This window comes from Falco peregrinus, chromosome 8, assembly GCF_023634155.1.
Source record: "Falco peregrinus isolate bFalPer1 chromosome 8, bFalPer1.pri, whole genome shotgun sequence".
Lineage (NCBI taxonomy): Eukaryota > Metazoa > Chordata > Aves > Falconiformes > Falconidae > Falco > Falco peregrinus.
In genome coordinates this window covers 15,383,359-15,411,022 of record NC_073728.1, presented here as the reverse complement: position 1 = coordinate 15,411,022, position 27,664 = coordinate 15,383,359, and the positions used below count along the sequence as shown (strand labels likewise).

Here is a 27,664-nt window from a genome sequence, read left to right as displayed (position 1 = left end):
TGGCCAGAGTCATGAGGAAGAGGGGCATACATTGAGCAGTCTGCTTCTCCCTGGAAAGGATCAAAGGAAAAAATTCCTCTGTGTCCTGAGAAACTGAATGGCAAGTTTAGGCTATGTGTAAGCCTGAGAGGAGAGCAAAAAAAGGGTCTGGAGTTTTGCTAAATTTAGCAAAGGGAGCATTTTTTACTAAAAAATGGGCATAAATGCTTGACTTTTGGGCAGGTGTAGGTCACTCCCATCCTGCTCAATCCAAGGCCATAGGAATCCAGAGCTGCAGAGAAAAGGCTTTGTTCGAGAAGGGCAAGTTAGGGTTGCCCAGGTATGTGTCATAAGCTAGAAACTGAAGTGTTCTTGTTCTCAGTTCAGAGTACCGTGGGCATTGCTCACATGGTATGTCCATTTACAGCACCTTTTATTACTGACTAGTAAAAAAGCAGTCCGCTGCTGTAAAGCAGATGATCCTTTACTCAAGGATGATTATTCTTTAAGATGGATGTCATGGAGGCAAGGTAGAAATTGAATGAGGCTGTGTAATATTTATGTACCCTTTGCCACTGTACCTTGTGTTAGAGTAGAAAGAGAATTATAGTTATGCATTGGCATATTTTGATTTACAAAATATGACAAGTCATGAGCAAAGCATGTACTGTCTCTTACCATATAGCCCCTTCTGCTTGGTGTCCCAGAATCATCTACAGTTTTCCTGTCGCATACTACCTGACACCCCCTAAGACTTTCCTCCGATTCCTCTGGAATTTACTCTTTCTGAAACACCACAGGGCCTTCTGAACGATTGGCTGCAATCTGTCACTATTCACCGTAATGTTAAAACCAGAAACTTAATGTTTCGCAGCTTACTGTCCTTCCTGGCTGACAAATTTCTGACAACAGTTAAATTCAGACTGGCATTGGTGAGTACAACAGAGGCTTGGTGGTTGCTGGGGGCTCTTAAGTGGAGGTGTCCTGCTCATGGAAGCAGAGCAGTCCAGAAACCCCTTTTGCCACCAGTTCGACAGGAGTGTAGGCTGTGTCACTGGAGTTACCCTTGTATTGTGGTTTTTTGCTCCTGATACTATTTGCAATTTTCTTGCTCATAAAGGACTAATGGGTGCTGCGTACTCACTGTGCTAACTAGCGAAAATACTGAGTAACTGGACTTCCTGGGACATGTTTAAATGAGCCCTTGCTGTATTTCCCACCTATGTGGGGAAAAACAATAATCTACTGGTAGTATTCAAGAAAAACTACAGAGAGAGTTCAAAGTGCTGTTTTGCAGGTACCCCTCATCCAGATCTTACAACTTTGGGATACTAGCCATATCATTCAGTTCTCATGGAAACCCCACGTTTCATGGAACTCAGGTGACCCTGAGCATTTTAGAGTGTGTCTAAACAGAGGGAAGTTGTCAGACTTTAACCAGAGCAGAGCTGCTGCTGCTATGTTGTGTGTGCATGCTTCTTCAAGGCCATGCATTCTTCAGCAGAAATAAAATCTGTCAGGAACAGTCACAAATCTGCCTGCGTGCATCCTGCCTGCTAGGGTTTGCATTTGGATCACCTCACTTATTGACAGATGTGTAAAATTTTATATACTGCACTCCCACAAGTCCCTCGTGACTGTCCTGCTGCAGATGCTGGTGAGCCTGAGTTTTGGCAGCTGTGTTAAGCATTCAGGTTTGCAGTGGTGTTTTGTTTTTTTTCCCTCCAGCCCTGTCTCTTCTTATGTGATATATTATTGCATGGAATTATTTTACGTTAATTCTGCCTATTTATTGGTAAAGTCTCATTCTTTCAGTCGTTTGGATGCAAATGCAAAAGATAGGTCCCTGGAGAAAAAGCAGGTCTGTTACTGGAAGATGAGACCATACCAGAGGATACAGAGTGAAATGCAGATGGTGTTGTCAGCCTCTTAAATGTACAAATAAAGACAAAATGAGATCGTCCATGCAGCTGGAATGAAATCATATGGCCTTGCATGTGTTTCTGCCATAGCCTATTTCCTAGTGTGAGCAAGAGATGCTGAATTTTGTCTTACGCAGGATGTTGTTTGACCAAAAGCTCATGCTTGCTCCTTTAATCAGCAGCAGAATATTGTGTATATGTATTAACTTTTCACTGCACAATATTTTTTTTGACAAAACACCATTTAATTTTACATGCCAATATGCATGTATGGTTAATTAAGAAGCCAGAATTGACTATAGGGCTGGTAAGCTCCAGGAAAGGGAGAGGAAGATCATTACACTTCTGCTTATAGATAGCTGTTTGTGAACCAGCTGATAATGTGCAAAATTAAGATTTCGTAAGTAGCATTTTAAATGAATGGTTAATGGCTGAAGATTAATTAAACAGTCAGAATTGTTCAAAAGAGAAGCTGTTAAAATCTTGGTTATAAGGCCAGTCACTTCCATACTTAAAAGCGCAAACCCTATTACCATGTGAAATTTCCATTTAGCAGGCAAGCAATGTAACTAGGGTATTTTCCTTGAACAAGGAAGTCTACCTTGCTGTGGATATGCAGGATGAATGCAGCATTGTGTGCTGTATTTTCTCCTTCGTAATTCATAGTTGTCTGGTAGTAGTGCAGACAGAGAAATGCATTTCCTCTGAAGATTTGGTAATCTTAAATAAAACTGCTAAATCTTATTTTAATTAAAGTGTAAGGGACATGGTTAAATCTGATGTGGTTCTATTTTCCCACTACTCTCCAGTAGTCTGTTACACTTCATACACTTTAGGGTTTTCAAAGTGCCCAGCCTTCCATTGCTCCAGGTTGTCTTCTGTCAGGATGAGGCTCTTTGGCCGCATCATTAGCCTTGCAGAGTTGCTCTAGCTAAGCGGGGGTGGGACAAAGGTATTTTTCAATTGGGTTTATTCTGTACTGCAGTTCTGGTTAAATGATGAATGTTAACCTTGTCCCATTTCCCTGACTGAAGAGAAACAAGCAGAATGTCGTTAATGCTGCTCACAGTTGAGAGGCTTGGCCTTCCAGCAAGCCCTTTGCCAAGAAACTGTTTGGTTTTCTTTTGTTTTCCTTTTCAGCCCAGTTCCCAATCTTTTAGTTAACTATCTGCTGGTTTTGCCCCAGCTTCTTACCATCTCCTAGCTTCTGGATATGCAGGTAGTTCCAGAGAAGGCCCTGATGACTTGGTCTTGTGCGAGCTTTGCTCTGTAGCCAAGTGTAAGATGAATCTACATTGCTGATCTCGGGGAGCTCGTGCCCTACCCAAAGCCATGACTACCTGCTACTAGTTAAATGGAAGAAAGGGATTATTTCCTTCACTGTAGAGATAATCTTGGTTTAGTAAAACTGACCAGTAGATGAGGGTGTGGGATTTTGTTGTTGTGGGATTTTTAAAAAATAGTCAAAGTTTAGTGGGAGACAAAGAATAGTTTCCCAGAAATCTTAAAGCAGTGAACAAAAGGTTAAGTTTGGAGAAGCGGGGGAAAGGGCTATCCCTGGACTGCTTCAAAATGCTGAGTAGCTCCAGTTAAGAGAGCGGTGCTATCTGTCTAGTAAGGATGGAGAAGTAATGCTTAAATGTGACAGGGAAAACGGACACAGACTGACTGGAGCCATGAAAAATGTTTTCAGTGTCTTTTCTTGTGTTTGAGGCTATCCAAGGTCAGTGGGACCTGTGCTAACAGGTTCCTCTGAGCTATAGGTAAAGCAGATGCCCAGCCTTTCTCCTCATTAAGCAGTGGGGAGCATACCTGAGTCCTGAGAGTCTTTAAGCAGCATCCTGCAATTTCTCATACATTCTTAAAATAAACACTCTGTTGGTTTTCTCAGTTCGCCAGGAAAAGCTCCTACACCAGCTGAGATGACTGCAGCATAGAACCATGGGGCACACCTCAGACCTGCCAGCATTGTCAGGTTCTCACCTGGCTGCCACCAGGAACGATACAGTAACTCTGGTGGGGTTTTCCAGCCTGACTGCTCATGTCCAGCCAAAGTCCTTAGATCCCTATGGTACTCATACAGTTTAACTGTGAGTGGAAACTGTTGTCTCCACGCATCCAGGGAATTCTTGCCATACACAGATTTTTCTGCAGTCCCAGTTTATGTGGGGTTCACGCTGGCAGATCTTTTAAGATTTTTCTGCTAATCTTTATTCTGCTGTTCCACAAAGTGACTTAACTCTCAACGTATTAAGACATAAAAGATCTAACGGGGCCGCAGATCTGACTTCAGAATGAGTCGATGGGAACCATCTCGTGGAGGGTTCAAGCATCTAATAGCAGAGTAAAATGACTGCTCCTAAAAAGAGTCCAGGACATTGCTCCCTGCTTATGTCAAGATGCCAGTGGTGAAAGGTTACCCAAGCACTTAGTAAGCAGCATTGCTGACAGCAAGTATAGCGAGAAGCATGAACCAGGTCTTTCAGTTAGCAGAAAACTGTAAAAATTGATGTTGTTTGAAAAGCTGAAAATCATTCAGTATTGCACTAGCAAAAATATTGGGAGGACTGACAAGATGTGATGGAAATGGCTTAATAGGCAACAGGATGCTGAATAAAAAGAGAATAATTGTGATTATTGTCTGACAGCTGTGCAGAGCATACGGTCGATGACAAACTCTAAAACGTGCTATTTTTCAATCCATGATCACAAGTCCACTAGCACAGACAGTAATCCAAGGGGTCATAGTAAGCCGAGAAATAGTTTATTGTTTCATCAGCTCAGGTCGTTTGATGTAGTTAAGTTGGTATATGCTCTGAACCTCTGTGGCAGTCCTTAACGTTCCCTCCTGCAAGGAGACCTGGCACCGTAGGGAGTCCCACGTGTACTGTGGAGCAGTTTCTCTGGCAGGCCACGCAGCAGCAGAGCATTTGTCGACACTGATCAAGGTATCAGTATTGATCTTGGGATGTCTAAGAGAATTGTGACTATTTTGTGGAGAGTGATGTTAGCATGTCATGGAAAATGAAGTAAATAACTTGTCTTAAACTACATTGTGGCCTACATCTGAGAGAAGGCGAGGTCTTTCATTAGGACAGAGGGATGTGAGAAAATGATGCTGCTTCAGATAACCATGCCGGTTATCTTTTTTTATCAAAAACTTGTCTTTGACGTCTGGAGGCCGTTTTTGGCAAGCAGTGGAGAGTGATTGCATGAAAGAGTTTTTATACTCTTCAGTTGCCTTCAAAATAGGTAGCTGCCCTCATTTTTTCATTCCACCAAGGTGAAGTGGAGAAAACCAAAAAACAGCTCATGATAAAAAAGATGCAAAAGGAGTGAGTGTGAGGTAGCTCTAGAAAGTATTGAAATTGAAATAAATATAACATACTTGTAGAGCAATTGAATGTCCTCTTAATTGGATATTTTTCCTCCCTTCTTTTTCTCTCCAGTTTCCTCCTTGTGTGTCAGTAGGTCAGTGTGACAGTTTTGCAGTGTCATGGTCCTGTGTTGAATCTGCACTCTGGGAGGTTGTTAGCCCCTTCTCTGTAGGGACTTGGAAGCAGTAAAGAGAAATGAGAAGGAACCAATTAATGCTTTAAAATTTCAAACAACATCTTATCATTCAGTCTTTGACCCATATTTATGGTTTAATTTCTTCATTCGCTTAATTTTAATCATAAATAAAATTTTTCAGCGTAATAGTATCTTAGGGGCATTTCTTCTCAAACCAGTATTAGCTAGAACATGTCCTTCAGCTGTGGAGTTTATCTGTTACAAACACGTCTGCCCCTAGGCTTTGATGCCTACTTAGTCCTGGATATGGTTATTACCTTGTAAATGGGAATCAACCGCAAATCATCATTATGGTATTTACATAAAATGCATGGAAAACAATTATTTTGAGACCAGCCTGTAAGTTTAAGCATAGAACACATTTCTAATGCAAGTATTATATATGGCCTGGCAATTGAAAAGTAAGCTACAGCATGTCTTCAGAGGAACGAAAACACGTTCAAAACGTGGTCTGTCTTGTGGTGAGGTGGAGAGAGGGCAGCTATTTTCTATGCCTGAGTCACCGTAGCGCTCAACAGCTGTCTGAAAGGGCTGCTTTAATTGAGCGCTTGTATGCTGTAAGTGTGCTGCTAACCAGGGGACCTGGATTGCTTCTGCTCTGCTCTCAGGTAATGAAGGAGGAGGCCTTCTGCGGCTGGAGTGCCCGGGTTAGGTATCAGCGGATACTTCAGTAACATGACAAAGGGGTGTGAGGTTGTGGAGGAGGGTTGGAGAGCAGCATCAGAGCAATCAACCAGTTCCTAATTGTTACTGATTGTTAGTACACAAATGACAAGCAGTTTGCAGTCCTTCACCTGAATAAGGTGTTGTTTTCTTCCTTTAACATCTCCTGCTGTCTCTGTCTCCGATTTGGAAAAAAAAAAAAAAAACACAAAAAAAGGCAAAAAACCAAAACCAAACAAAAAAAACCCACAGGAGGCAATTATTTTGTGCCTCTGTATACAATGGCAATGTTTAAGCTGCAGCTGCTTCAGAGAGGGGGAGTAAAGGGGACTGGGGGGAAGGGATTGATCTTTTCCTCCTTTTCTCTGTAAATACCACTGTCTGCAGCAGTGGTGGTACTTTGACCTCTTTGCTACAGAGCTTGAAAAGTCTCTTGCACTTAGTGACATGTTCTGTCTTCCAAAACTGAATAGGCAGAAGTCTAATTCTCTTTCTTTAAGCACTACTGCAAATAGATTATCAATCTAAATATGATAAATGCTTGAGAATTCCTCCCAAAATTTAGATTTATTAGTCTGAGCACTGGTATTTTTGTGCATGTCTGTGTGACTTCTGAAATCATTAACAGTATTCTTTCGTACCTTTTCACCTTTAATCAGCACTCTGCCCGCTATCTCATTACTATGAGCTATGGCAAATAGACCAGATGTCTGAGCAGCTTCATTGTTCTGCTGTTTTTCTTTTCAAGATCCTAGCGCACAGATAGATGTTAATTTCTCTTTTGTGTTAAAACCTGCCTCCGAGGAATAAGATTACTAGTGTTCAGTGTTTGGCCGGTAGAGATACTGAGGTCTCATATCTTCTGAATGCCTTGTCTCAGTTAGTGTTTCTGCTAGCTCAGTGCATTTATAGTGGAGGTCTGTTCTTCTGTAATGCCCATGGAACCTTAAATTAATGTCCCCTGACATTAGGAAACACAATTTTAACACGTTTTCTACATGTTTACTTTATTCCCAGAGTTGAGAAATGATACACAGAGACACCTGCTCTTCCAAGTGGGTGGAAATTGAAAATCGTGCCAAGAAAAATGCTGTTTCTCAGAAAAGATTCAAAATATGCATTGTTTAAAGTGTGGCATAAACAAAATAGATTATGTAAGGTTTGTGGGCCCACGTTTGAGATGAGATCACTCACTCTTAGGTCCATAGCTTCTCTACTAACACTTCTTAGTGCTTACATCTAAAAAGCAATGCATGAGCCACTGGTTTCCCCATCAACTTTCAAAAAGGTAGTTGGGAAGCTACAGGTACTGAAACAGCACAGCTCCCTTCAGTTCTGCTTGAGAGCTGCTGTTGTGCTTGAGTAACACAGCAGTGGCTCCAGACCTTTAAGAAAACACATTTCTTTAAAATGGGTCAGAAAACAACTGATTGATTTACAGGTAACAAATATGAACGTGTGTTTACTGGGAAGAAAAGTGACAGTTCACATCTGAATTTAGATAAACGCATACATTTGGTAGTGGCTGCTTCATTTCTGTAGATGTAGGTAGCAATGTGATAGTCAGTGTATATGATAAGATTGCAGCAGTTGCCACAGTACATAAAAGAATACAAAAACAGATGAAATCATTAATGCTTTCATATTGTGTCCTGTCTTATTTCCAGTAGTATAGCATGCCTGGTACTTAATGAGGCATATGTTTGAAAGAATCAGCAAGTATGATGTTCTGGAAAACATGAAAATCTGCAACCTTGCATCAGAGACCAGAGCAGTATCTTAGATCTGACTTCTCTTTTTTTTTTAAGTACAAGTTGCGTCACTGGTATAGTCACATAAGCTAGAAATTGTATATTTATGTTGCACGATCTGAAAACCAAATGATAGCATGTGGATTTGTATCTGCTCCTCAGAAAGACGTGTGATGTGCAAGTCCTGTTCCTATCAAAGTGGCAAAATTTCTATTGATTGAGGTGGGAAATTGGAACTGATTCCCCTGCCTGGTTCTCCCTGAAAGAATGATGAAGTGATGTTTTCTTTTCTGTTTTATTCTTATTAGTCTCACAGCCAGATTACTGTAACTTGAGCTTTTTTGCCATACTTCTGCATGACTGTTTTTGTTAACCACTTTTATTACCTTTTGGCCTGTTCTTTGCATCATGCTATTGACAAAATGAGTTTTACGGGTTTTTTACGCCAAAGTTTAGAGTGTAGAATATGGAAGAAATCCATACAAAAAAAAGTCTGAAACATTAATTGGACTAGACTACAGCATTTAAAGTAACCTATTCTATCGTCCATTTACCTCCCACATGAAATGAAAACTCTATTTTGATCTGAACTGTCACAGACAATTTCTGCACATAAAACACATCCAGAGACAGCTTTCAAATGGAGTTGTCACTTCTTATTTAGCAGGCTGGGGACTCTCTATTGTTGTCAAACCTTCTTTGCAAAAGCATCACTAACATACTGATTTGCACAGTTGTGTGTGAAAGGAGGAATGGTTGCACAGCCTCCATGAAACAAAAAATTGCATGTAGGTACTGGAATCCTCTGCAGCTGAACTTACCTACTGCTTAGGAGAAAATTCCATTTTTCTTTTTTCTTTTTTTTTAATACTATTTTAAGGCAGATTTTCATACTGTGTACTGGTGTGGGGAGCAGTTGTTTTTAGTGTAATAAGGTTTTAGTGTGAATAGTGATGATTAACATTTAAAAGCTAGTAACCAACATTCTGTTATTTTCCCTGACCTCTAAGGGACCAGAAGTTTGGCTTTAATCTCTTCACAAATTTCAAGAATTCTTAAGCAAGTGCACTGGGAATATCTCTAAACTGTGAGTACAGAACTGCTGCCTCAGAGTGTATTCCAGACAAGATGCTGAGGCAGGGCTGTAGGGCACTTGTTTCCAGACTGCTATTCTGATGGTGGCCAATGTGACCATCTGTTGAGGCCGGCTGGAAGACCCAGCTACGGCATCGCAGAAGAAGACAGCTTAAAAGTTGAGAACTACCGTTCTTCAGACTTTATTTTTATAACATTCAGTTTGCCCTCAAACATGATATATTTTCATAAAATAAATTTGCCTCCTGGCCTCAGTTCTATTCTCATAAATTTATGCTATTGAAATATGCAGTTAAAGGAGTAGTAATGTACGACTTCTGTTTTGTTTTCCTCTCAAGGTTGGAAAACGGAGCAGGATTAGGGGGTGAAGAAGTTGGTTAGTGTGATAAGTTGTCCTTTATTGCTGTCTCCCTGACTCCTCTATGCAGGATTAAACAGCAAAACACAGGCTAGCAGAATGCTCTTCTGACCTAATTCTGCACCACAACAGAGATGGCGGTGTATCTGCTGATCTATCTGATAAGCGTGACTTTGTCATATCTAGATGTATGTTCAGGAGTGAAACAACAGATGAGGCCCAAGAACCAGGGTGTTGCATTTTCTCCAACTGCCTGAATCCTTCAGGTATTTCCACTGCTGCAGCTGGGGTTGGGGGGCAGGACTGGAGGGAAGCCGCCTGTTGCAGGGTGGAATCTCCAGAAAAACAAAAGTAAAAGCTTGGAGCCTAAACGTTACTGGTCAAAGCTAATTGCCTATTTTAAGGGCCATCTCTTCTGTAACGAAGCAAGAGATACAGACTGGAAATCACATTCTGATTTCAAAGCTGTGTGCCAGAAGATTTGAGGGTTCTTTGTTCAGTGTGTCTCAGACTCCCTCCTGGAGGGGAACATGATGTCAAGGGGGTTTCTCTGTTCTCACTTTTGCCTGTAAATGTAGTGTATTCATGAATCAATTTTAATGCCTATCCCATGGGGAGCAGTGAATTGCATCAGGAGAAAAAAGGTAGTTTTGTGCATTAATGGAAGAATATACTTGAATGGAGAAAAACGAGGGAAGCAAAAATCTTGTGGTCACTGTGCTCAACTCAGTGATAATGCACATCCATGGGGTTTAAAACCTTGGCCATTGCAGAAAAATACAGCAGATAGAAACAATCTCTCCTCCTCCTTCTCCCAAGTCTTGGTGGGCCAGCTTGCTTTCCCCTCTCCAGGTGGGACAAATGTACAGAGCTGGATGGGATACAGCATATCTATCTCTCTCGTGCTCCGTGAATGGAGGCTGTGATCCACATTTGTGCTCAGTTGGCAAGCTTATAAAGTTGAGGACTGGAGAAGTGGATGGACATTTATCCTACACTGGAAATAGTAGCTTTGGAGGCTGCATTCTCACAAGATATTCTGTATACGCTTTTTACAGTTATCTGTCACCAAAGCAGCTTGGTCCTATTTGTCCAGTAGCTCTATCAAGTTGTTAGTTCTTTTAAATAAAAAAAAAAATAACCACATTCTGTCTGTAGTGACTTTGAACAGCAGCGAAGCTCATAAACTCTGAAGTTGTCTTTGCAGCCTGTAAAGGCATGTTACATTTGCCTTCTTCCCAAAACACCAAATATTACTGTCAGGCATCCTGCAGACCAGTATTGTTGCCGTATTATCTTGCATTCCCCTACCTGCTTTGACTGTTTCTGTCATTCTGTTGTGTGTGGGAACAGGATTGTCTTTTTATTACCCATCTGTGCAGAGCCTGCTGCAAGTTGAGTTGTAACTCTTGACAGATGTTGAAGTGGTGTTTTGTCTGCAGATGTTCCTGAAGCAGTCTTGAAAGATTTGAAGACCATCTCAAAGCTGTGTGGCGATAAGGAAGATACCTGTCAGAAGCTGGAGTGAGGCCACTCCAGCCTACGTTGTTTAGCCTGGCCCTCGCTACAGAATTTGGAAAGGTCTTGTACCCTCATGTGTTTGCCTGGCCTTTCAGAGGCAGTTTTGCCTGTTCCTCCCCTGCGCTCCAAACCAGCTAGCAAATGGCCTGCTCCAATTCAAAGGTGATGTGCTTAGGTTAATATTGGTGTGTCCTTCTGAGAGCACAGTACCATCCAAAAAACACTTCAAAGCTTGTTTTTCTGCAGGTCTGCCTTCAAAACATGAAGCAAACATGTCCTGCAGCAATGCCAATCACTGCTGCTTGAGAATATCCCTAAGTAATGGTCACACCCTCATTTCAAAGGCAATATATATGGGCCATTATCTGAGCAAATACAGTGCATGTCACTGCAAATCCATTGATGATGATGAATTCTGGTTACTGTTGAGTGCAGCCAGATATGGGATGGTGAGTAAGGGGTAAGAAATTAGCCCTTGAGCTTTGTGGGTTTTTACTCTGTAAACAGGTCAGAGTTTCATAAAAGCTTAAGCAAAATATGAAAAAGAAGAAAAGCTGGAAATGAGTCTCAGGGTAGAGATGGGGAAATAAGGAAGCAAGGAAAGAAGAAGGAATAACAAAACTAAAAAAGCATCCTTTGTGGGGAGGTGGAAATCAGATGAGATTTTTAAAAAGGAAAAAATTAAGGATTTGAATAGTGCCGGGGTCCCTCCACTGTCCCCAGCAGGGCTGGCAAGAGAAGCCTTGAAGAATACCCTCTCAACAGGGTGTTTCAGGAGTGTTCTGAGGCCACAGTGTACACATGTCCTCAGCATCAGTGACAGGTTCTTTTATTTATTCATTTTGTTCATGTTATGAAATAGAGGCAATGGAAGAAGCAATTTGTTTTCTTGGTCTTGATTCGGAATACCTCTACCATTAACTGCTTCCCCCCAACCTTTTCTGTAGTATTCACTTGTCAGGTTTGTCCATGTTCCCCAGGGTGAGATTTCTCCTCGTTTTATAATGAGGAACAGGACTTTCAGACCTTTCTGTGTGTAGCCACCAAAACCAATGTTACAGCCAGGCTCAGCAGCAGCAATGGCAATATGCAATAATAACCATCCCACGTGAGATCTAGATTTACTGCTCCTCTGTTTAGTTCATATAGTGCCTCAACAGCATGATCTGATTTGCTCTTTTCACGTAATCCATCATTAATTATCTGAGTAGGATGGGTTCTTCTGTAATGGATGGAGAAATGGTCTCCCCTACATTCAGAGTGCAGCTTCACTTTCTCCAGCTGCAGCTATGTCACTTATTTACCATTTTTATTTTAAACGTGGTTTGCTTTTTCAAGCATGAGGATTTGGGGGAGCAGTAATGCTTCCATTTGAAGTGTTACCTTTGAGGCTGCTTTTAAGCAGAGTGGGAACTAAGTAGCAGTTACTGGCTGCAGACCTCCAGCTCAGACCCACACCAGGAGGAGCGGGTGTTTCGGCAGCATGCACAGGCTGTCTCCTCCTCCATCTGAGGAAGCAGCAGTTGTGGCTGCCAGAGAAAGCTTTGGGGCTTGTAGGGGACAGCTGTGGCTCCCACATGGCTCCCATCAGTAGTGGCAGCAAAAGGAATAGGAGCTGTATTCTCGGCACTCTCCTTCCCCAGGGAGTTCAGGAGAGCAAGTAGGAGCAGCTCTTCGGGGAGGCAGAGTTGTTTCCAGGGCTTGTGGAAGGGAGTGGGGGTAGAGAGTTGCACACAGGCAGGGGCTGTCTCCCTCCCTCCCTTCCCGTGCATGAGAGGTGCAGGAGCTCTGCACCCTCTCTTCCCCAGTCTGATCTTCTCTTTGCAAATTGTCTTCCGCAACGTAAAACATTTTTGGTCCTTTCCTGCCCTCCTCCTCTATCCCCCCCCGCCCCCCCCCAGCCTATTGAAATCTTCCCTGCCTCCTGCTGAACCTTGCTATGCCATTGCTGAATTGCATTTTACCACCCCACAAATGAGAACAAAATAAACTACTTTATCTCGATCATTTGGGCAGCAAAATGCAGTTTGCTTGTGTTGCTGCAGATCTTTGAGCCAACTCTAGTCTGGATGCTTTTATCACTTTGCAATCTAATCTGCAGAATATCTCAGATCCTCTTGCACTGGAAGAAAAAATTTTTTAAGACAAAATAAAGAAAAGCCAGCTGTGTACTTGTGCATGCACAGACCCACAGTGATATACATGTACTCATATATCTGTATATGTACATGTATAATAAATAAAAAAATACTTATAACACTTGGAAGGTCCACACCTAACTTGCTAATGTCAGCTACAATTGATAGACAGCTAAGTCAGACTCTTTTTATAGTCCATTTCTAAAATGAAACCATAAATTTTAAAGCCAGTCTTCATCATTGCAGAGAAAAAAGCTTTTCTAGCCTATTGATGAAATATAACATTTGATAGGATTTATGAGGCCCAGATTCAGGAGGATCATTTGCAGAGCACTTAAAGCTCCTTTTTCCTGCCCTTTGCCTTCCCTCCTCCCAAATACACATACCAAAAAAAGCCATTAGTAATGAAAAATTATTAAGGAAGATTTTTTTTTTTATTCCATACAAATGTCAATTTGAGAGATAGAAAGAGGAAGAAAACAGTGGCAGGGGTTCTTAAAGTAAAGGGGTCTAAGTAGAGCCAGGTTGATTATATGAGGGGAATACTGACTTTTACTAATAAATACACAGTATGATTATTTGCTGTAGTACAGTCATATGTAACGTGTGTGTGTATATGTATTTTTAATAGTACCGGATGGAATTTATTTTTTTAATCATATTGCGGTATTCACAAACCAGCCACATAAAGTTAAAAATAAAAATGATACCCAGCTTCTTGGTATCTTGATAAAGTTCCCTTCTGGCTTGTATTACTAGAGTGATAATTTCAGAGGAAAAACATCTTCTGTAACTTGTGATCACAGTATCTGTCAAATGGTAGGAAATGAAGAAAACTGCCAGACAGTGTCAGATTTATTAACAGCTCTACGAAAATCAAAATTAATGCATTTTCTCATCTTTGATGGGTTGAAATGTCCATGTGCTGTACTTACCTTAATGGACAAGCGAAGGAAGTAGCAGTCATCAATTAAGTCTCTCATTAGGCTGACTACAGCGTAATCTGGAGCACATGCAAGAGTACTACGTGCTTACCAGGCTGTACCTCAAAGGTGTTGTGGTTGTTAGGAAGTGCTCATCTCACGGATGCCAGGAGCAAACCAGCTTTGTGCTGCCTCCAGGAACATGCAGCCAGATCCTTGGACCAGGGAGCATGCAGTCCTACAGGAAAGGGAGGGGGACAGCTGTAGAAACCAGCCTGCGCCAGTTCTGTGAGGGGAGTTGCTGGCCTGACTTCCACTGGGAAACTGTATTTCCACCTGTTAATAACCAGTCGTCAGCCATTTGGGTTGAAAATGCCTATGTAGGAGGTGTGCTGAAGCTGAATTTTTATGGAACACCATGACAGCTGTTTGGGTTTTGTGTTTTGTTTTTTTTTTTTTTGGGGGGGGGGGGGGGGGCTGGAGGGACAAGATAAGGGGTCGTTTTGTCGGTGTAAAAAGTAATAATAATAAGCATATGATTCTTTCAATAAGAAGCTGTAGTCTTCCCATACGCTGGAACGGGCGTTTTATATTTAGGAAGGGAACACAGCCTAGTCTTACACCAGACTGTGCCTTTTGCCACCCCTTGAACGTTGACAATTTGACTAAGTTATAAGATTTAGAGTACTTCCCACACACATGATAGAAACTTGGCTGCAGACTTCACCAAAAGTGCTTGTCCTGAACTGCCAGATCAGATCCTAGACATGTTTTTCCAGTAGTAGGTTCTCCTGGCTGCAGGACCAGAGAGGTTCCTGGTGCGGGAATGATGAGGTGAGTGGGGCATGACCAGTGTCCCCTTGCCCTTATGTCCCACCTTCCAGGGAAGGAAAGGGTGAGCTGATGTGAATGCAAAATCCTACAAAACGCTGCAAAGGAGTGGGAAAAGAATTGGAACAGAGAAGAGGCAGAATTGCTGGAGCAGCTTAAGGGATGGGGAGAATAAAGAAGAGTGCTGGGTCAGGGCAGAGTTGTGGACAGTATGTGGGTGCTTCAGAGTAGGGAGAAGTTTACCAGTACTGCAAGTGTAATTCTCTGTTAGTGTGTTAGATGTGAACACACTTACTTGAACCAGTGCAGAAAGGAAGAAGTGCTGTTGGGTGTCCCACGCTGCCTGCAGTCTCGTCATTACTGGTAGGCTGCTTTGTGAAAAGCTTCTGGGAGCTGGGTCTGAAGGAGTGCTGCTGGAACGAGAGGTGCTGACCTAGGCATATCACAGAGGTGTTTCTGTATTAGAGCAGCCCATGGGACAGGGATGTGCTTGTAGATGTGGATAGCCAGTAAGTGGGTGGAGGAAACTGGCATCCTTGGCTGAAAGGTATGAAGAGAAAGACTTTCCGACATCAGGATGAGAACAGGGAATGAAGAAAGCAAGACAAAAACAGATGTGAAAGGGTTTGTAAGGTGTGTGTAAAGATGGTAGCTGAAACCATCTAAGAGTCATTCTCTAGAGACAGAGCTGGGCCTGAACCAGAACACTTTTCTGTAACATTTCTGGGATGTCCCAGCTAAATGCAGCGAGATAGGCTTGCCCTTGCCTCCTCCAGGTGAGATACACCAGGAAATGGTTGAGTATAACTTGAAGATTTCATTATTTCTTTTTCTCCTTTTTAATTCAATGTTTTTCAAAACAATTACTGAAAAAGAGTAGTGCTTACCTTCAGTCTTAAGTATCTGAAATTCAGCCCGGACTTCTCCAAGTAGAAAAGTGGGAGTAATTTCAGAGGTGCAGTGAAGCTGCAATCACAAGAAGGAGCTAGAAAAGCTGTGCATGTCTGGAAGCCCAGGAGCTTCCACTGCCTGCATAATAAAAAGTAATAAAGTTACACTGCTAACTTTTGGCCCCTGAGTTCAGAAATACTTCTCCGAAATGTGGTTCAGCTTATAAAGTGTTTAATTCTGTTGATGTGGAGCTTGTGATGAAAGCTAGTTGAAGGAACGTGCGCTCCCCAGTCCTTGCAAATGTGATCAAAACAACTGTGCTCCGAGGGACCCAGCTGCATGGAGGGTAGGTGCCCAAGGAGGGAGGCTGCTGGAAGGGTGGGCAGGGTGGCCTCGAAGGTGGCAGAACTTTGCAAAATCCATCAACCGCTTCAGCATCTGGCAGGATTTCTGTTGAGCAATAACCACAAGCTAAATTTGCCATATATAATTCCTGAGAGAAGCTAGTGGTAACTGTTGTTTTGACTTTTGAGCATGTTCCTGTGAAACTGCTCAGATCTGAGTTGTAGTTTGGAAATACTGCTGTATCAGAGAACTAAAATGAATTTACCTTCAGGGTTGTCCCCATGGTAAGATTGTCGTAAAATTTTTAGCCCCTTGCACTACTAAAGTGCAGAAAATATAATTAAGCCTGTTTCTCTTGCACATCTGTTAAATGCTTCAAGTGTCATTTTAGCATATATTCAGAAGTAGTGAACTTTGGATCATTATATTGGAGTTAGGATATTCCAAAGAGTGCGTGCGAGCGTGCATATGGATTATACTCCCCTCTGTGAGAAGCCCCACGTGTTGTAAGAGTCATTCGAGCATACTCAACAGTGCTTTCATTTTGCTGTGTGTTGCACTCGCAGCTAGTAAAATACATTAGAAATAATTTCATTTGTTGTCTTTGCTTTTCTTTTGCTTGTGGTTGGAACATTAAATGCTTTCCTTATAAGGCTTACATGCTTCACCTTGCATGTGCCAGTGGCTTAATAAGAACATCTGCTGTCTTTCTGTAGCAAATCTGATGATTTTTCTACGCACGTATATTTAGTTGTACATATAAATAGAATCCAGGCACTGTTAGATGCATATGAAAGCGTACGTCAGATTGAAATGGTAACATATGAGGTTTTCTGCAGTTCCATTTATGAAGTATCAAGTTAAAAACAAAACTGTGAAGTAGCCAGAAAACTTTATTTCTGCAGCCAAAGGCATATGCTTATACAGCCTACCCTAATTAGGTCTCTGATATATGCTTAGAATGGTCAGTATTTCATGGGTTGTATCTTTGTCTGCAAGTTGCTTTTTCATTAAAGTTGGGCTTTTACACAGTAGAATGTAGGAGAGCATTGCTCCAGATGTCTGGCTCCTTTCACCAGTTTTGTTGCTGTCTACAGCAAAATTTGAGTTTTAACTCTACAGTGCAAATTCCCTTTGAATCTTTGGATGCCCTTAAACAGCGTAGTATTGGAATATGTGTAAATGTCTACAAAGTACGGTGATTAGAGTGGCTGGTTTAAGAGGAGCTATAAAATGCTTCCAGCTGGAGTGCATTCTTGAGGTAAGCTCAAAATACACTCCAAATTGTCAGCACACTACTCAGGAAAAACACAAGAAACAAATCGTCTTTAGTGTGCTTTGCCTCCCCTAATGCACATAAGGATAGTGTAAATGGAAGCCAGTCAATTTTCAACGGTTTGTGTAAAATTGTCCCTAGGTTTTGCTTCTGTGCTTCAGCCTTTGTGAATTAATGCATCACACTGGGTTGTAAGTGTACCTGTGTGTACTTCTGTGGACATAATGTCGTCTATATTTCAGTAAGTATTGTGTATCTGTCTATTAATATTTATATGGAACTGAGAGCTTTGGTTCTTGCAATTTTTAATAAACATTGATGGTGTTACTAGTTTATACAGAGTATTCAATATGCTCCATCAAAATGGCAGCTCTAATTAGGTTCCTTGAATTAGCTAATGGATTTTGAGAAAGATAGCTTACAAAGCTCTTACAGCTGTCCAAGATATTCCTGCCATGGCAGAAAGACAAAAGGCCGCTGGAAGCTATAGACTTTAAAGCTTTAGAAATACAGCTGACAGTTAAAAAAGATAAATTACATTTGTATTTTTTTTCCCGTAAAAGTCCTAACACTGGATTAATGGTATTCTCGTAGTGACCATTCATTAAAAACAATGAAAAAAGCCAACTTTATAGTAAGGATGTATTTTGGCTGTGAGATTTGTGCTTTTCCCTGATGCTTCGCACATGGTATAAATTAAACCTTTTTTTTTCCGAGTTGAGGTTGAGATTTCTACCTCATTTCTACCAAGCCAGGTATTATAAAAACAAACTACATAGAGGATTAGTTGCTGCTACTCTGCCAGTGGCATAGATTTTGAATGTGTGTAACAAAGAGCAAGATATAGTCTCTAGTGGGAAACTTGGAGAGGTAATTCCTGGGAGAAAATGGATAGTTACTTTGGGCTTTGTAGTTTTCAACAAAATACATTTTAGAACATGGGCAGCAGCATCTACTGCGAGCAAATTCTTAGATCCTCAATTCTTCCCTCACAAGGGAGCACAGAAATTAAGACTGCACTGAATTGTCACCTTCTCTCCCTTCTGCCTTTGCTTTGTGTGTGCTAAAGGGAATTCCTGAGGGACTCTTGAATGGCTAATTCATTGGAAGTCTGTAAAGTACTTATTATTTCAGCTTTAGCGGTAAGTTTAATAAACTGTAGTGCAAAAGGCAATAGTCTGCAACTGAAAAAAAGCCTAGCAGCCAGTTGCAGGCAGGTGTGATAGCCATTAAGAAACAGAGCTACATTTCCACACAAGAGTTTAGCATTCAGCATTTGCTTTGTTGAATTGTAAAAGCTGCTGTAAATGGAGTTTGGAGGGCTGAAAATCTGCTCTGTGTTGATGTGACCTATCTATTGAATATATGCCAGCTGCTTTACATCAGTAAAGTAAAATACCCCCTCCCAAGCCATGTTGTAATACAAAGTGCCAAAAAAGGCATTTTAAATACTTTGCCGTGTAAATCCAGAAGAAATTACCTTGGAGAGAAGGCCCTCAATTATGCCTCACACGTGACTCCTGCGTGATGGATAAAAGGCATAATTGATATCATCTTTAGTGAAGAAACCAGAAACTGTTGCATTGTCTAGAGGCTACTGAAAATACCAGGAAAATCTGTTTTTCATTATTTTCATTGTGTATTGTTTATAGAGAGTTTGGTTGTTGTCAGCAGCCAAGTCCCTAATCTCCCTGCTTTCCTAGCCCTTCGGAGACACGTGCACATCTCAGATCAACAAGACAGCAGTAAACTGGTCACATGCCAGAAACAGGCATCGCCATTAACCAGCCTGAACTGTAAGGCATCTTTTTTTTATTAGTTAAAATTTGATGATTGCCTTCCTTGGTGAGGCACAATACATTGAGCAGAAAAAAAGGAAAAAATGTCTTTTCTTTGAAGTAAAGATGACAAGCTGGCTACAAACAAGAGAATGTCCCCTTTTTTTCTTTCCTTCCTACTTGATTGCAAATAACAAGTTTCTGTTAGAGTAGCACATACCGTATCCACTGTTACAGTGAAGTTAAACCTCAGTGTGCCTATTTTGTTTCCATAAAGCAACAAATTAGGCTAATACCTCCCATTATTTCTGGCCAGCTGTAGTCAACTGTAAGTTATAAAGGAGATGAGAAGTGGACTGGATTGGAAAGATGATGCTCATCTGAATGTCTAGGCCATCTGCCATGCCAAACAGGAAAAGGTGGTGTATGTCGTGTGAAAGGAGGGAAACGTAAAAGGATGCTTTATGTCAAGCCACCAAGAGATTTTTTTTTTAAACAGTTTGGAAAAACTGAAAGTGATACAAATGTGTTGGTCTCAATCCTCAGACTGTTCTTCTGAGGCTTCTGTAAACATATTATGAGCTATTTGGGGAAAGAAAAGGTTAATGACACTGCTAATTCGTATCATGCAAGGTTTTCTTTCCTTCTTTCTTCCTAATGAGTCTGTAGGAACCTAGGAATATCATCTTCTCTCTTTCCACTAAGCTCCTAATGTCAAGAGGTCAGTAGTGATGTTACAGGGTCAGTAGGACTCAATTTACATCCAGACAAATGGTAGTCACGTGCTGCCCTAGGAGCCTTTGACCTTTTGGACAGACGTGGTTGTGCTGCTTTTATGTTAGCCTAAAGAATTGAAAGGTGACAGTGTATGTGCCACTGAAGCACAGTTACGACTTTTTTGTAAATTAGATTGACTCGAGGACTTTAGTATGCAAGTTCATATAAACTCCAGCATGCATAAATAGCTTCTTCAGTGTAGTTTGTTTTCTTGCAGTTTATTTGTGATTCTTGACTTTAGTTTATGTACATACGGATCAAGAGAAACATCCGTCTTAACGCTTCTCGTGTCAGCCCGTCCATACAGACCCTCTCAGGATAGTCCTGTCTAAATGCAACTGGGCTCAAAGTCTTCCTCCCAGTCACTTTGCACAGGTTTCCACATCAACTGGCCTACTGGAGCCCCTCTCCATTGATAAAGATGGTAATTGTGTATACATAGGGTATATTCCTGCCCAGAGCAAAAAGCAAGTGTTACAGAGACAAACAAAGCCATTTGCGTGGTTCCGCTAGCTAGAAATACATTGTTCTTAGGTTGGGTCCTCAGCGTGGCGTGTGTACAGCCAAAACCCAGGCTGGCTCTGGCTGAACATCAAAGATGATTCCTGAGCCTGCAAGGCAGTATCAGTGATGTCAACAAGGTATTTCTGACAAGTCTTTCATTTCAGTATCACGCATTTACTCAAATGCATATGAAAACAACAAATGTTCATTTCTTCCTAAAGTCTCTTTCTTTTAGTGGTTGACAAAGATGAAAGCTGAAATATTGTAGAATTATGTTCTTATCATTGATTTTCTTTTTATCGCTTCCCACCATTCTTTTTATTCCCTCTTACTATTGAGGTTGCAGAGATACCTTCATAAGCCATGTAATACTTCAGGGTAGAAAGACAAGGGCTGGAACTAAAAGAGTAATGTACTCAAATATTTACTTGTTGTAACTTCAAAATGAAAGTTTTATCCTAAGTGAAAGATACTCTTACATGCTCTGTTGGACTCCCTTATACTGTATATCTTCGCAGACCACTGTGTTCCTTTCAGTATATAAAATTAGTTGTTTTATAGCAGAGTGTGAATGGAAGATTGTCCGTTCTCTTGAGTCTGTGAAACACGTTTTGTCTTGGATTTGTTTGTTAATGGAAAATTCCCTGAAAGAATAAAATTTTCTTTTTTCTTTTTTTTTCTTTTTTTTTTTTTTTTTTTTTTTTTACTTGGAAGCACTACTTGTTTGTTTGGAGGCTGACAGTCAGCTGGGTGAAATCAGTGTTTGAAAGAAGTGGCTGGCAAAAAAGCCCTGTGCGATATTAATGTGTTTAGGAAAACCACTGGAAACAAAATGTTTATTGCCTCTTTAAATGTATGTTTATATACAGCTTTAAGTGGTTCATCTTACTCTGTACGTGCAACACTTGTTTTTAATTTTGTATTATCTAGAGAGCTGCAGTAAGAAGTCAGTAATCTAAAAAATGACATTTTTAACCTGAATGATTGAAATCCAGATTAGCAACTCGGAGGAAGAACAGAGGGGAGATTTTACTGTGCAAAACCTGAGCCATATGTATTAAAAACTGACAAGTTTTTGATTCTTTGAGAAAAATAACTTGTCTGTCATATTGGCTATATGAGGTTATTACTGTGGTGTTTGTTCATCTATTTCTTCAGAGATGATGGGATGAAATTTCGCAGCCATATTTTACATAATGTTAGAGATAGCTTGAAGCTAAGCTGTGCCAAATTATGGTTTCTTTTTTGTTTTGGGATGCCTATTCCATTCCAGCTGCTCCAGTTGAATGGCTGTTTCATAGCAGGTCCTTTTACAGTCACAGTGGGCAAGGTGGAACCTGTATAGTGCCTCTGATATATTCAGGCACAGGGCAGAAGACAGTGACTTCTGGCAGTTTATGTAGTTGGTAGTACAGCCCCAGCAGCGTCAGATAGAATGATTGCTCAAGCTTTTTTTAAATCTTTCACTCAGGCCAGAAGGCAGCTTTGGTTTGTAAGGATTGTATCTAGCAAAACTACAGAACGGCTGACAAGAATATGTGTTTTCCTCTTTTAAATGTTCATATAAGATTATTTTAAAATTGTTTTCCTATTAAAAAAATAGTAATCCTTGCAGTGCGTGCAGCTTATTTGAAGAACTGTTGAACTTCTCTTGTTTGTGGCTTGGGATTTTGGGCAGGTTTTGTTACTGTTTGAAATCAGCATCTAAGTCTTTGCTAAACTCTTTGTAAAGTTTCTCAGAGATTTTTTTCCCCCTACGTAGACATTATTTTAAAACTTCCCCCAAAAGCATCAAGTTCTATCCAAGTATCAGCTGCTTCTGAATCAGTCTCCTTACATGTAGCACCGTTTTTGGAAATTGTTCTGAAGTCAGTCGCAAAATGCAGAGTGGATAGCTCTCTTAGTCTTGTCGTGACAGCAGAGAAGCCTGTGGGTAGATTAAATGTTAAAGTCTGGGTACGCGTGCCGGTGGAGGGGAATGGCAAGCGTGTGGTGGCACAGTTCTCTGAAGAACATATAGTGCAGGGAGCCATGTCAGGGAAGTGAGTTGTGCACAAAATTGTAGATATGATGGGGACTGTAATATTTATATCTCCTTAAGGAGGGAGCACTATGTTAAAAGTAAAGCTACTGTAAAAGAAATCTGTCTGCTATAGTTACTAGGCTTGGTGAATAGCTTCAGTAAGTCTCCTTAATATAAATTGACTTTGATTGGAGTATTGTTCTTATATTTCTTCTGTAAGTTCAGGTTCCTTTTCAGTATAGTCATGCATCTGAAACATTTGAACTGGTATTCATCTGCTGTTTCCCTGTCTGAGAACTGCTATCTGATCAAACCAATATTTTTTAATTATGTATTTATAGGCAGATGGGAGAATAGTTTGCAGTCAATGTATGATCTTCTCTGCAAATCTTGGAAAATTGTGTTGTTTTTTTTTAATATTGCCTTATCAGTTTCTTTTTTTTATTACTGATGACTTCATTCTGTTTGAATTCAATGCTTCAGTTTCTTTGGGGTAAACTAATAGATTATGTATGCGATATTTGCACAGTGCTGATTGAATTCATCTGGTGAGTTTGAATGTGGCTCATATATTCACATAATTGTCAGGAGCCAACTTGAAATTCAGAACTGTTTCATGAGCATTGCACAGGGCATCATATTCATCTCACATTACTTTTGTGGTAAGCTAGCATACAGCTTTTTCAAAAGCCAATGTCTTTTACATTTGTGCCTATAAACAGTGATGGGGAAGGAAAAAAAAAACCTGTGGAGCTTTTAAACTGTTTCCTGAAAAAATGAAGCTGATGTACTGACCGACCCTCTTCCAACCATTCCCCCCACCTTTCTAACACATTCTGAACCTGCTGACTATTTTTGACCAGGCTTGACAGGTGATTCAATTTTCAAAAGATACTGGATCACTAAGCTTCATGAAAGTAAGCAGCCTGCGAGAGAGACCCAGATGAATGCCCTTGCTTGGGAGAAATGCTGCAGTGTAAACTCAGTCCCATTATCGGACACCAGAGAACCCACAGGAGAGAAGCACAGGAAATCAGACTTCATGGAGCTGCTTGTTTCCACAGAGATTATGCTTGTGTTTTCGCACTAATCCAGATGGATAACTTTCCATGTGCTGCTATCTTTCATTCAAATGTTCCTACTCATTCTCATGGTTAGGGTTTGTACTTTAATACGGCATGGCAGAGGTTTTCCAAAGAAAAAGCTGTCAGACCCAGTCTTTTAATATATATAATGAGCTTGATTTCTGCAACACTGACGTCTGCTTGCTGGCTCGATAGGTTTAAGCAGAAGGAAGTTCACCTGCAGGAGATCTGCAGAACAGAGCTAAGGCTGCTGTAACTGCCTCTTACAATATATCAATCTCAGATTTCATTTTAAAAGGGGGGGGGGAGGGGGGAACCAAACCTGTATGCTATTTTCAGATTACTTCTTCAGCCAAAATACCTGGAGGTAGAAAGTGGGTATGTGGCCATTAGGCCACTGGTGTCAGGTGCTAATACAGTTTGCACAGAGCTGCAGGGAGCCAGATGGGCTGGAGTCAGACTAGACCCCTTCCCTGTGTTTCAGCATTTCCCTCTCTTAGCTGGTGCTACTTGGGGTAATGATGTTGGCAGAGCAACAGGGCCAGTACTTTGGACTTTATCTGTATGTTAGCAGCCCTAATTAAACACTTTATCTGTACTCATAAGTAAAGGCAGGGGATTTCACAGGTATTGTATTGCTCATGAGCTGTGGACCAAACTTCACTGTTCTAAGTGATAGCCCCCATTAGCTAGACCTCAATTCCAGTGTTTTGCAAACTGGAAATGGTTTTCCACTATTTGACAAGAATTCATGCAAGAAATAGAGACATTTATCTGTGGCAAGAATCAAGGGGAAAAGGGGATGCACTTTTTCTTTGCTCAGTAGTCCAGAGAGTTTGTGCAAGCTTTCTGCACTGTCTTGGCAGATCATGAGAAAAATTTTGTATGCTCTGGAAGAGTTCAGTAAGTCAGCCAGAGAAGCTTGAAACCTCTGGGACTTCATAGGGTAGAGGGGCTGGATAACTTAGGATCCAAGGGAAGGCAAGTAATTTAAGTGATTTTTTTCATGGAAACCTACTGATGCTGCAAGTAAACATTTCCAGTCCTGGCTGCATATTCAGTTACATGTGCACCCTACATGGAATTTCCCTTCACTAGTAATTAATTTCCAAACAATCCAGATTGCTGTTAGATACTAGAAACTGCTTATTGTTGCACTCATAGGTTTATGTCCAATCTTTTGTATATGCTTTCCAAATGCAGTTTGCTATGCAAATCCTATAAAAGGCTTCCCTAGATTCGGGCATGACAGGCGTGACAAGATGCTCCACAGAGTCTGTCCTCATGTGAAGAAATCTGGATCTCTATAGCCCATTGTTGGTGGGGCAGAGTTGAGGTTGCAGATTATGAGACTGTGTGATGATGTGCTGCAATAACAATGGTCTGAGTTTAGGACTGGCCACAAGTAAATTATGTGACAATTCCCCATGAGTATCGGTAAATGCTACTGAGCCATACAGTCAGTATTCACCCCAGTGCTGACTAGAGTGGGGCTGGAAATAGCTGCAGGAAACTGAATTTATTCGTGTCAAATGTGGCTGTATTCTTTTTCATTCTTAGGCATTTTCAGGTTGTTTTTTTGTTTTTTTTTTTTATCCTTCCAGGTATAGCTTGAGCTTCCACATTAGTACAAGTCCACTGTAAGGTTTTGGAAGGCTCACCAGGGTCAAAATCTGCAAAGACAGGCATGTGTTTAACTTGATAAACTAAGCAACTCCACTAGTTTTACCATGGCAGTTTGCAGTGTGTGCAGTTTAGCATACAAGTGAGTCTTTGAGGATTAATAAATAGATTACTGTTTAATTACCACTTTAAAAAATAGTGTCAAGATTTGATGGTACACTTTCCTGTCTCTCTTGCCTCCCATATATTTTCGTGGCTGATGTCTGAGTTCTTTGTTTAACTGGGAGGGAGGCTGATTTTTGTGAGATAAAACTTCTTTCTGTGCTTCTCTGTGAATATAGTTTATTCTTTACCTTGAACAAATGTAATTTTAGGGTAATTTCACATTTAGCGTGGGAGCAAAAGGAAACTTTTTTTTTGCCAGCTTATCATCATCATCATTATTATTATTAAAATATGATAGCCATTTATAGCTGCTCATAGGAATGTTAGAAGTTTCCTTGTACTCCCCCATCTGTCTGCATCCATCTGTTGTCTCTTGTCTGGTACTGGAATTGTTAAGTTCTTGGACAGGGACAGCCTTTTTTAAAAATGGGGATCAAGTTCACAATTAGTAGCTTTATTATTACAAGAAAGCTAGACTAAGGGTGATAATGGGCCATGAGCACTATGCAAATCAGGAGATTCAAACATTCATAATCCATTTGTCTCAAGTGTGGCAATTCTGTGTTTGCGCTCATATGGGTACCTGGTAAATGTTAGGTATGTGTGTACATATGAGTTTTATTTAGCATTTTTTATTTTTCTCAGTGGCTGCGCAGGTGGTGGGAATGCTGATCGTATCCAGAAGTTACGGAAGGAGTACCATCAGGCCAGGCGAGAAGGCTTACCTTTCTACGAGGACGATGAAGGAAGAACACAGCCATCTGATTATGACCAGCATTGGGTGGGTACACAGTGTGATGCAAAGTGCTTTTGCAGCATTCAGGGTTAGCAGAAGGTGCTTATTTGTTTGTGTTTTCCAGAAATCCTATGTCATCTTAACATGAATTTGGGAGGCTGGTAGAAATGGAGAAATCCTTAATGCCAGCCCACCAAAGAAAACATTGATAATATGGAAACTTGGCTAAGAATAACTTGCCTGTTCACTCTGTTTGATTTAGGCCTGGGTTTCCTCTCTGTAGGCACAAGATATGCAGTCACTGCCAAACTTGTCACGTGTGGTAGCATCAAGGCTTTTCAGCAGGATTTATGGTACTCTGGCAGTTCATTCAATGACTCCCTGGGTTATCGAGAGCATTAGAAGAGCAGACTCTCACTGTGCTTAGCTGTAAAGCAAGTGGGAGGAAACTGAGGCATGTGTGCTCCTACCCTTCGTTCTGCACACCAGACAGTAGCAATCTGGCCTTGATACATCCTGAGTAACTTCTATAAAATGAAAAATGGAATAATTTGCCTCTCTCCCATTAAAAGATCTTGAAATATTCTACCAACACTATAGAACTGTTACAGACATGTTGTATTCCCTGTTTTACATCTAGGAGTCACACTAAACAGGGAAGTATTATCTACCCCACTACTGAAGAGTAAGCTATGGTAGAACCAGCAATTAAATCAACAGTGCCAGATTTTTTAATGCTTTAAAAAAATGCAACAGCTGTAATCTATGGGATAACAACTGTGGTACTTAAGAGCTCCACCTGAGCAGGTTTCAAAGTTGGACTCTGTCTCTTTAGAAGTAATTATAATCAACCAGCATTCAAAAATGTAACTTTGATAAGATGCAATTTATGCTAAATTTGAAATTTTAGTTTAAAAAGAGGCAGAATTATGTTAAAATCTTAAGAATCTAAATACACCTGAAGTCTGAACTAACATTGTTAATGTCCTCCAATGTTAATGTCCTCCAAACAATCAGTGTGAATGCTGAAGTGAAATCTTCAATGATTGGGGTTGTAGTCAAAAAAAATCCTGTGTGAGACTAGATTTTATTGCAATCACAGAGAGATAGACTTAAAAGGGGTGTTTTTACATAAATTATCATATATATTTGTTCATTAACCCAAAAAAAGTTGTTATATATATTATTCTGATTCAGTTACCAAAGTGTTGCTCACCTTCAGCAGAATAGCTCTTTTCTTAGAACAGTTAACTTTCATCTACTCTCTTAAAGTTTGTGACTCAAATTTGGGACTCTGTAGCTGCCATTCTTCTGAATAGCCTTTGTAAACTAAAATGAGAATATGCATCAAATGTGTCTTTCTGTTGAAATTGTATGGCGTGAGTGTCTTGACAGAGGTCCTAGACCAGGCCAGTGGTACCTCTTCAGCAGCCTGAGGATTTCTACTGCTTATCTGAAACTGATAAAGCTTTATTAATCCTCAGAGGAGGTTGAGATTTATGGTCCAGTGTAGTTTCCTAAGATTCACAAAGGTTTCTTCTAGATAATCCTTTCTAAGCCTTTCCTATTAGGTATAATGCCCAGAGATTACTGATTTCCAAAGCTTTGCTTTTTCTGTGAGGCAAGTTGTCCTTAATCAAAGCAACTGAAATGGAGCTTTAAGTATCACAATCTTGAAGTGATTAATAGTAGTGACACCAGGATTGT

At 40.7% G+C, this 27,664-nt stretch overlaps 1 protein-coding gene across 4 annotated transcripts in view; it reads left to right on the top strand.

The window, feature by feature from the left end:
* Positions 1–27,664, top strand: part of PARD3B (par-3 family cell polarity regulator beta) — a 413,399-nt gene that overhangs the window by 335,823 nt on the left and 49,912 nt on the right. For all 4 annotated transcript variants that reach the window (XM_055812187.1, XM_055812185.1, XM_055812186.1 and 1 more), the window contains one exon: positions 25,867–26,002. In XM_055812187.1, the coding sequence (XP_055668162.1) occupies positions 25,867–26,002 (136 nt within the window). The remainder of the gene's footprint in view (positions 1–25,866; positions 26,003–27,664) is intronic.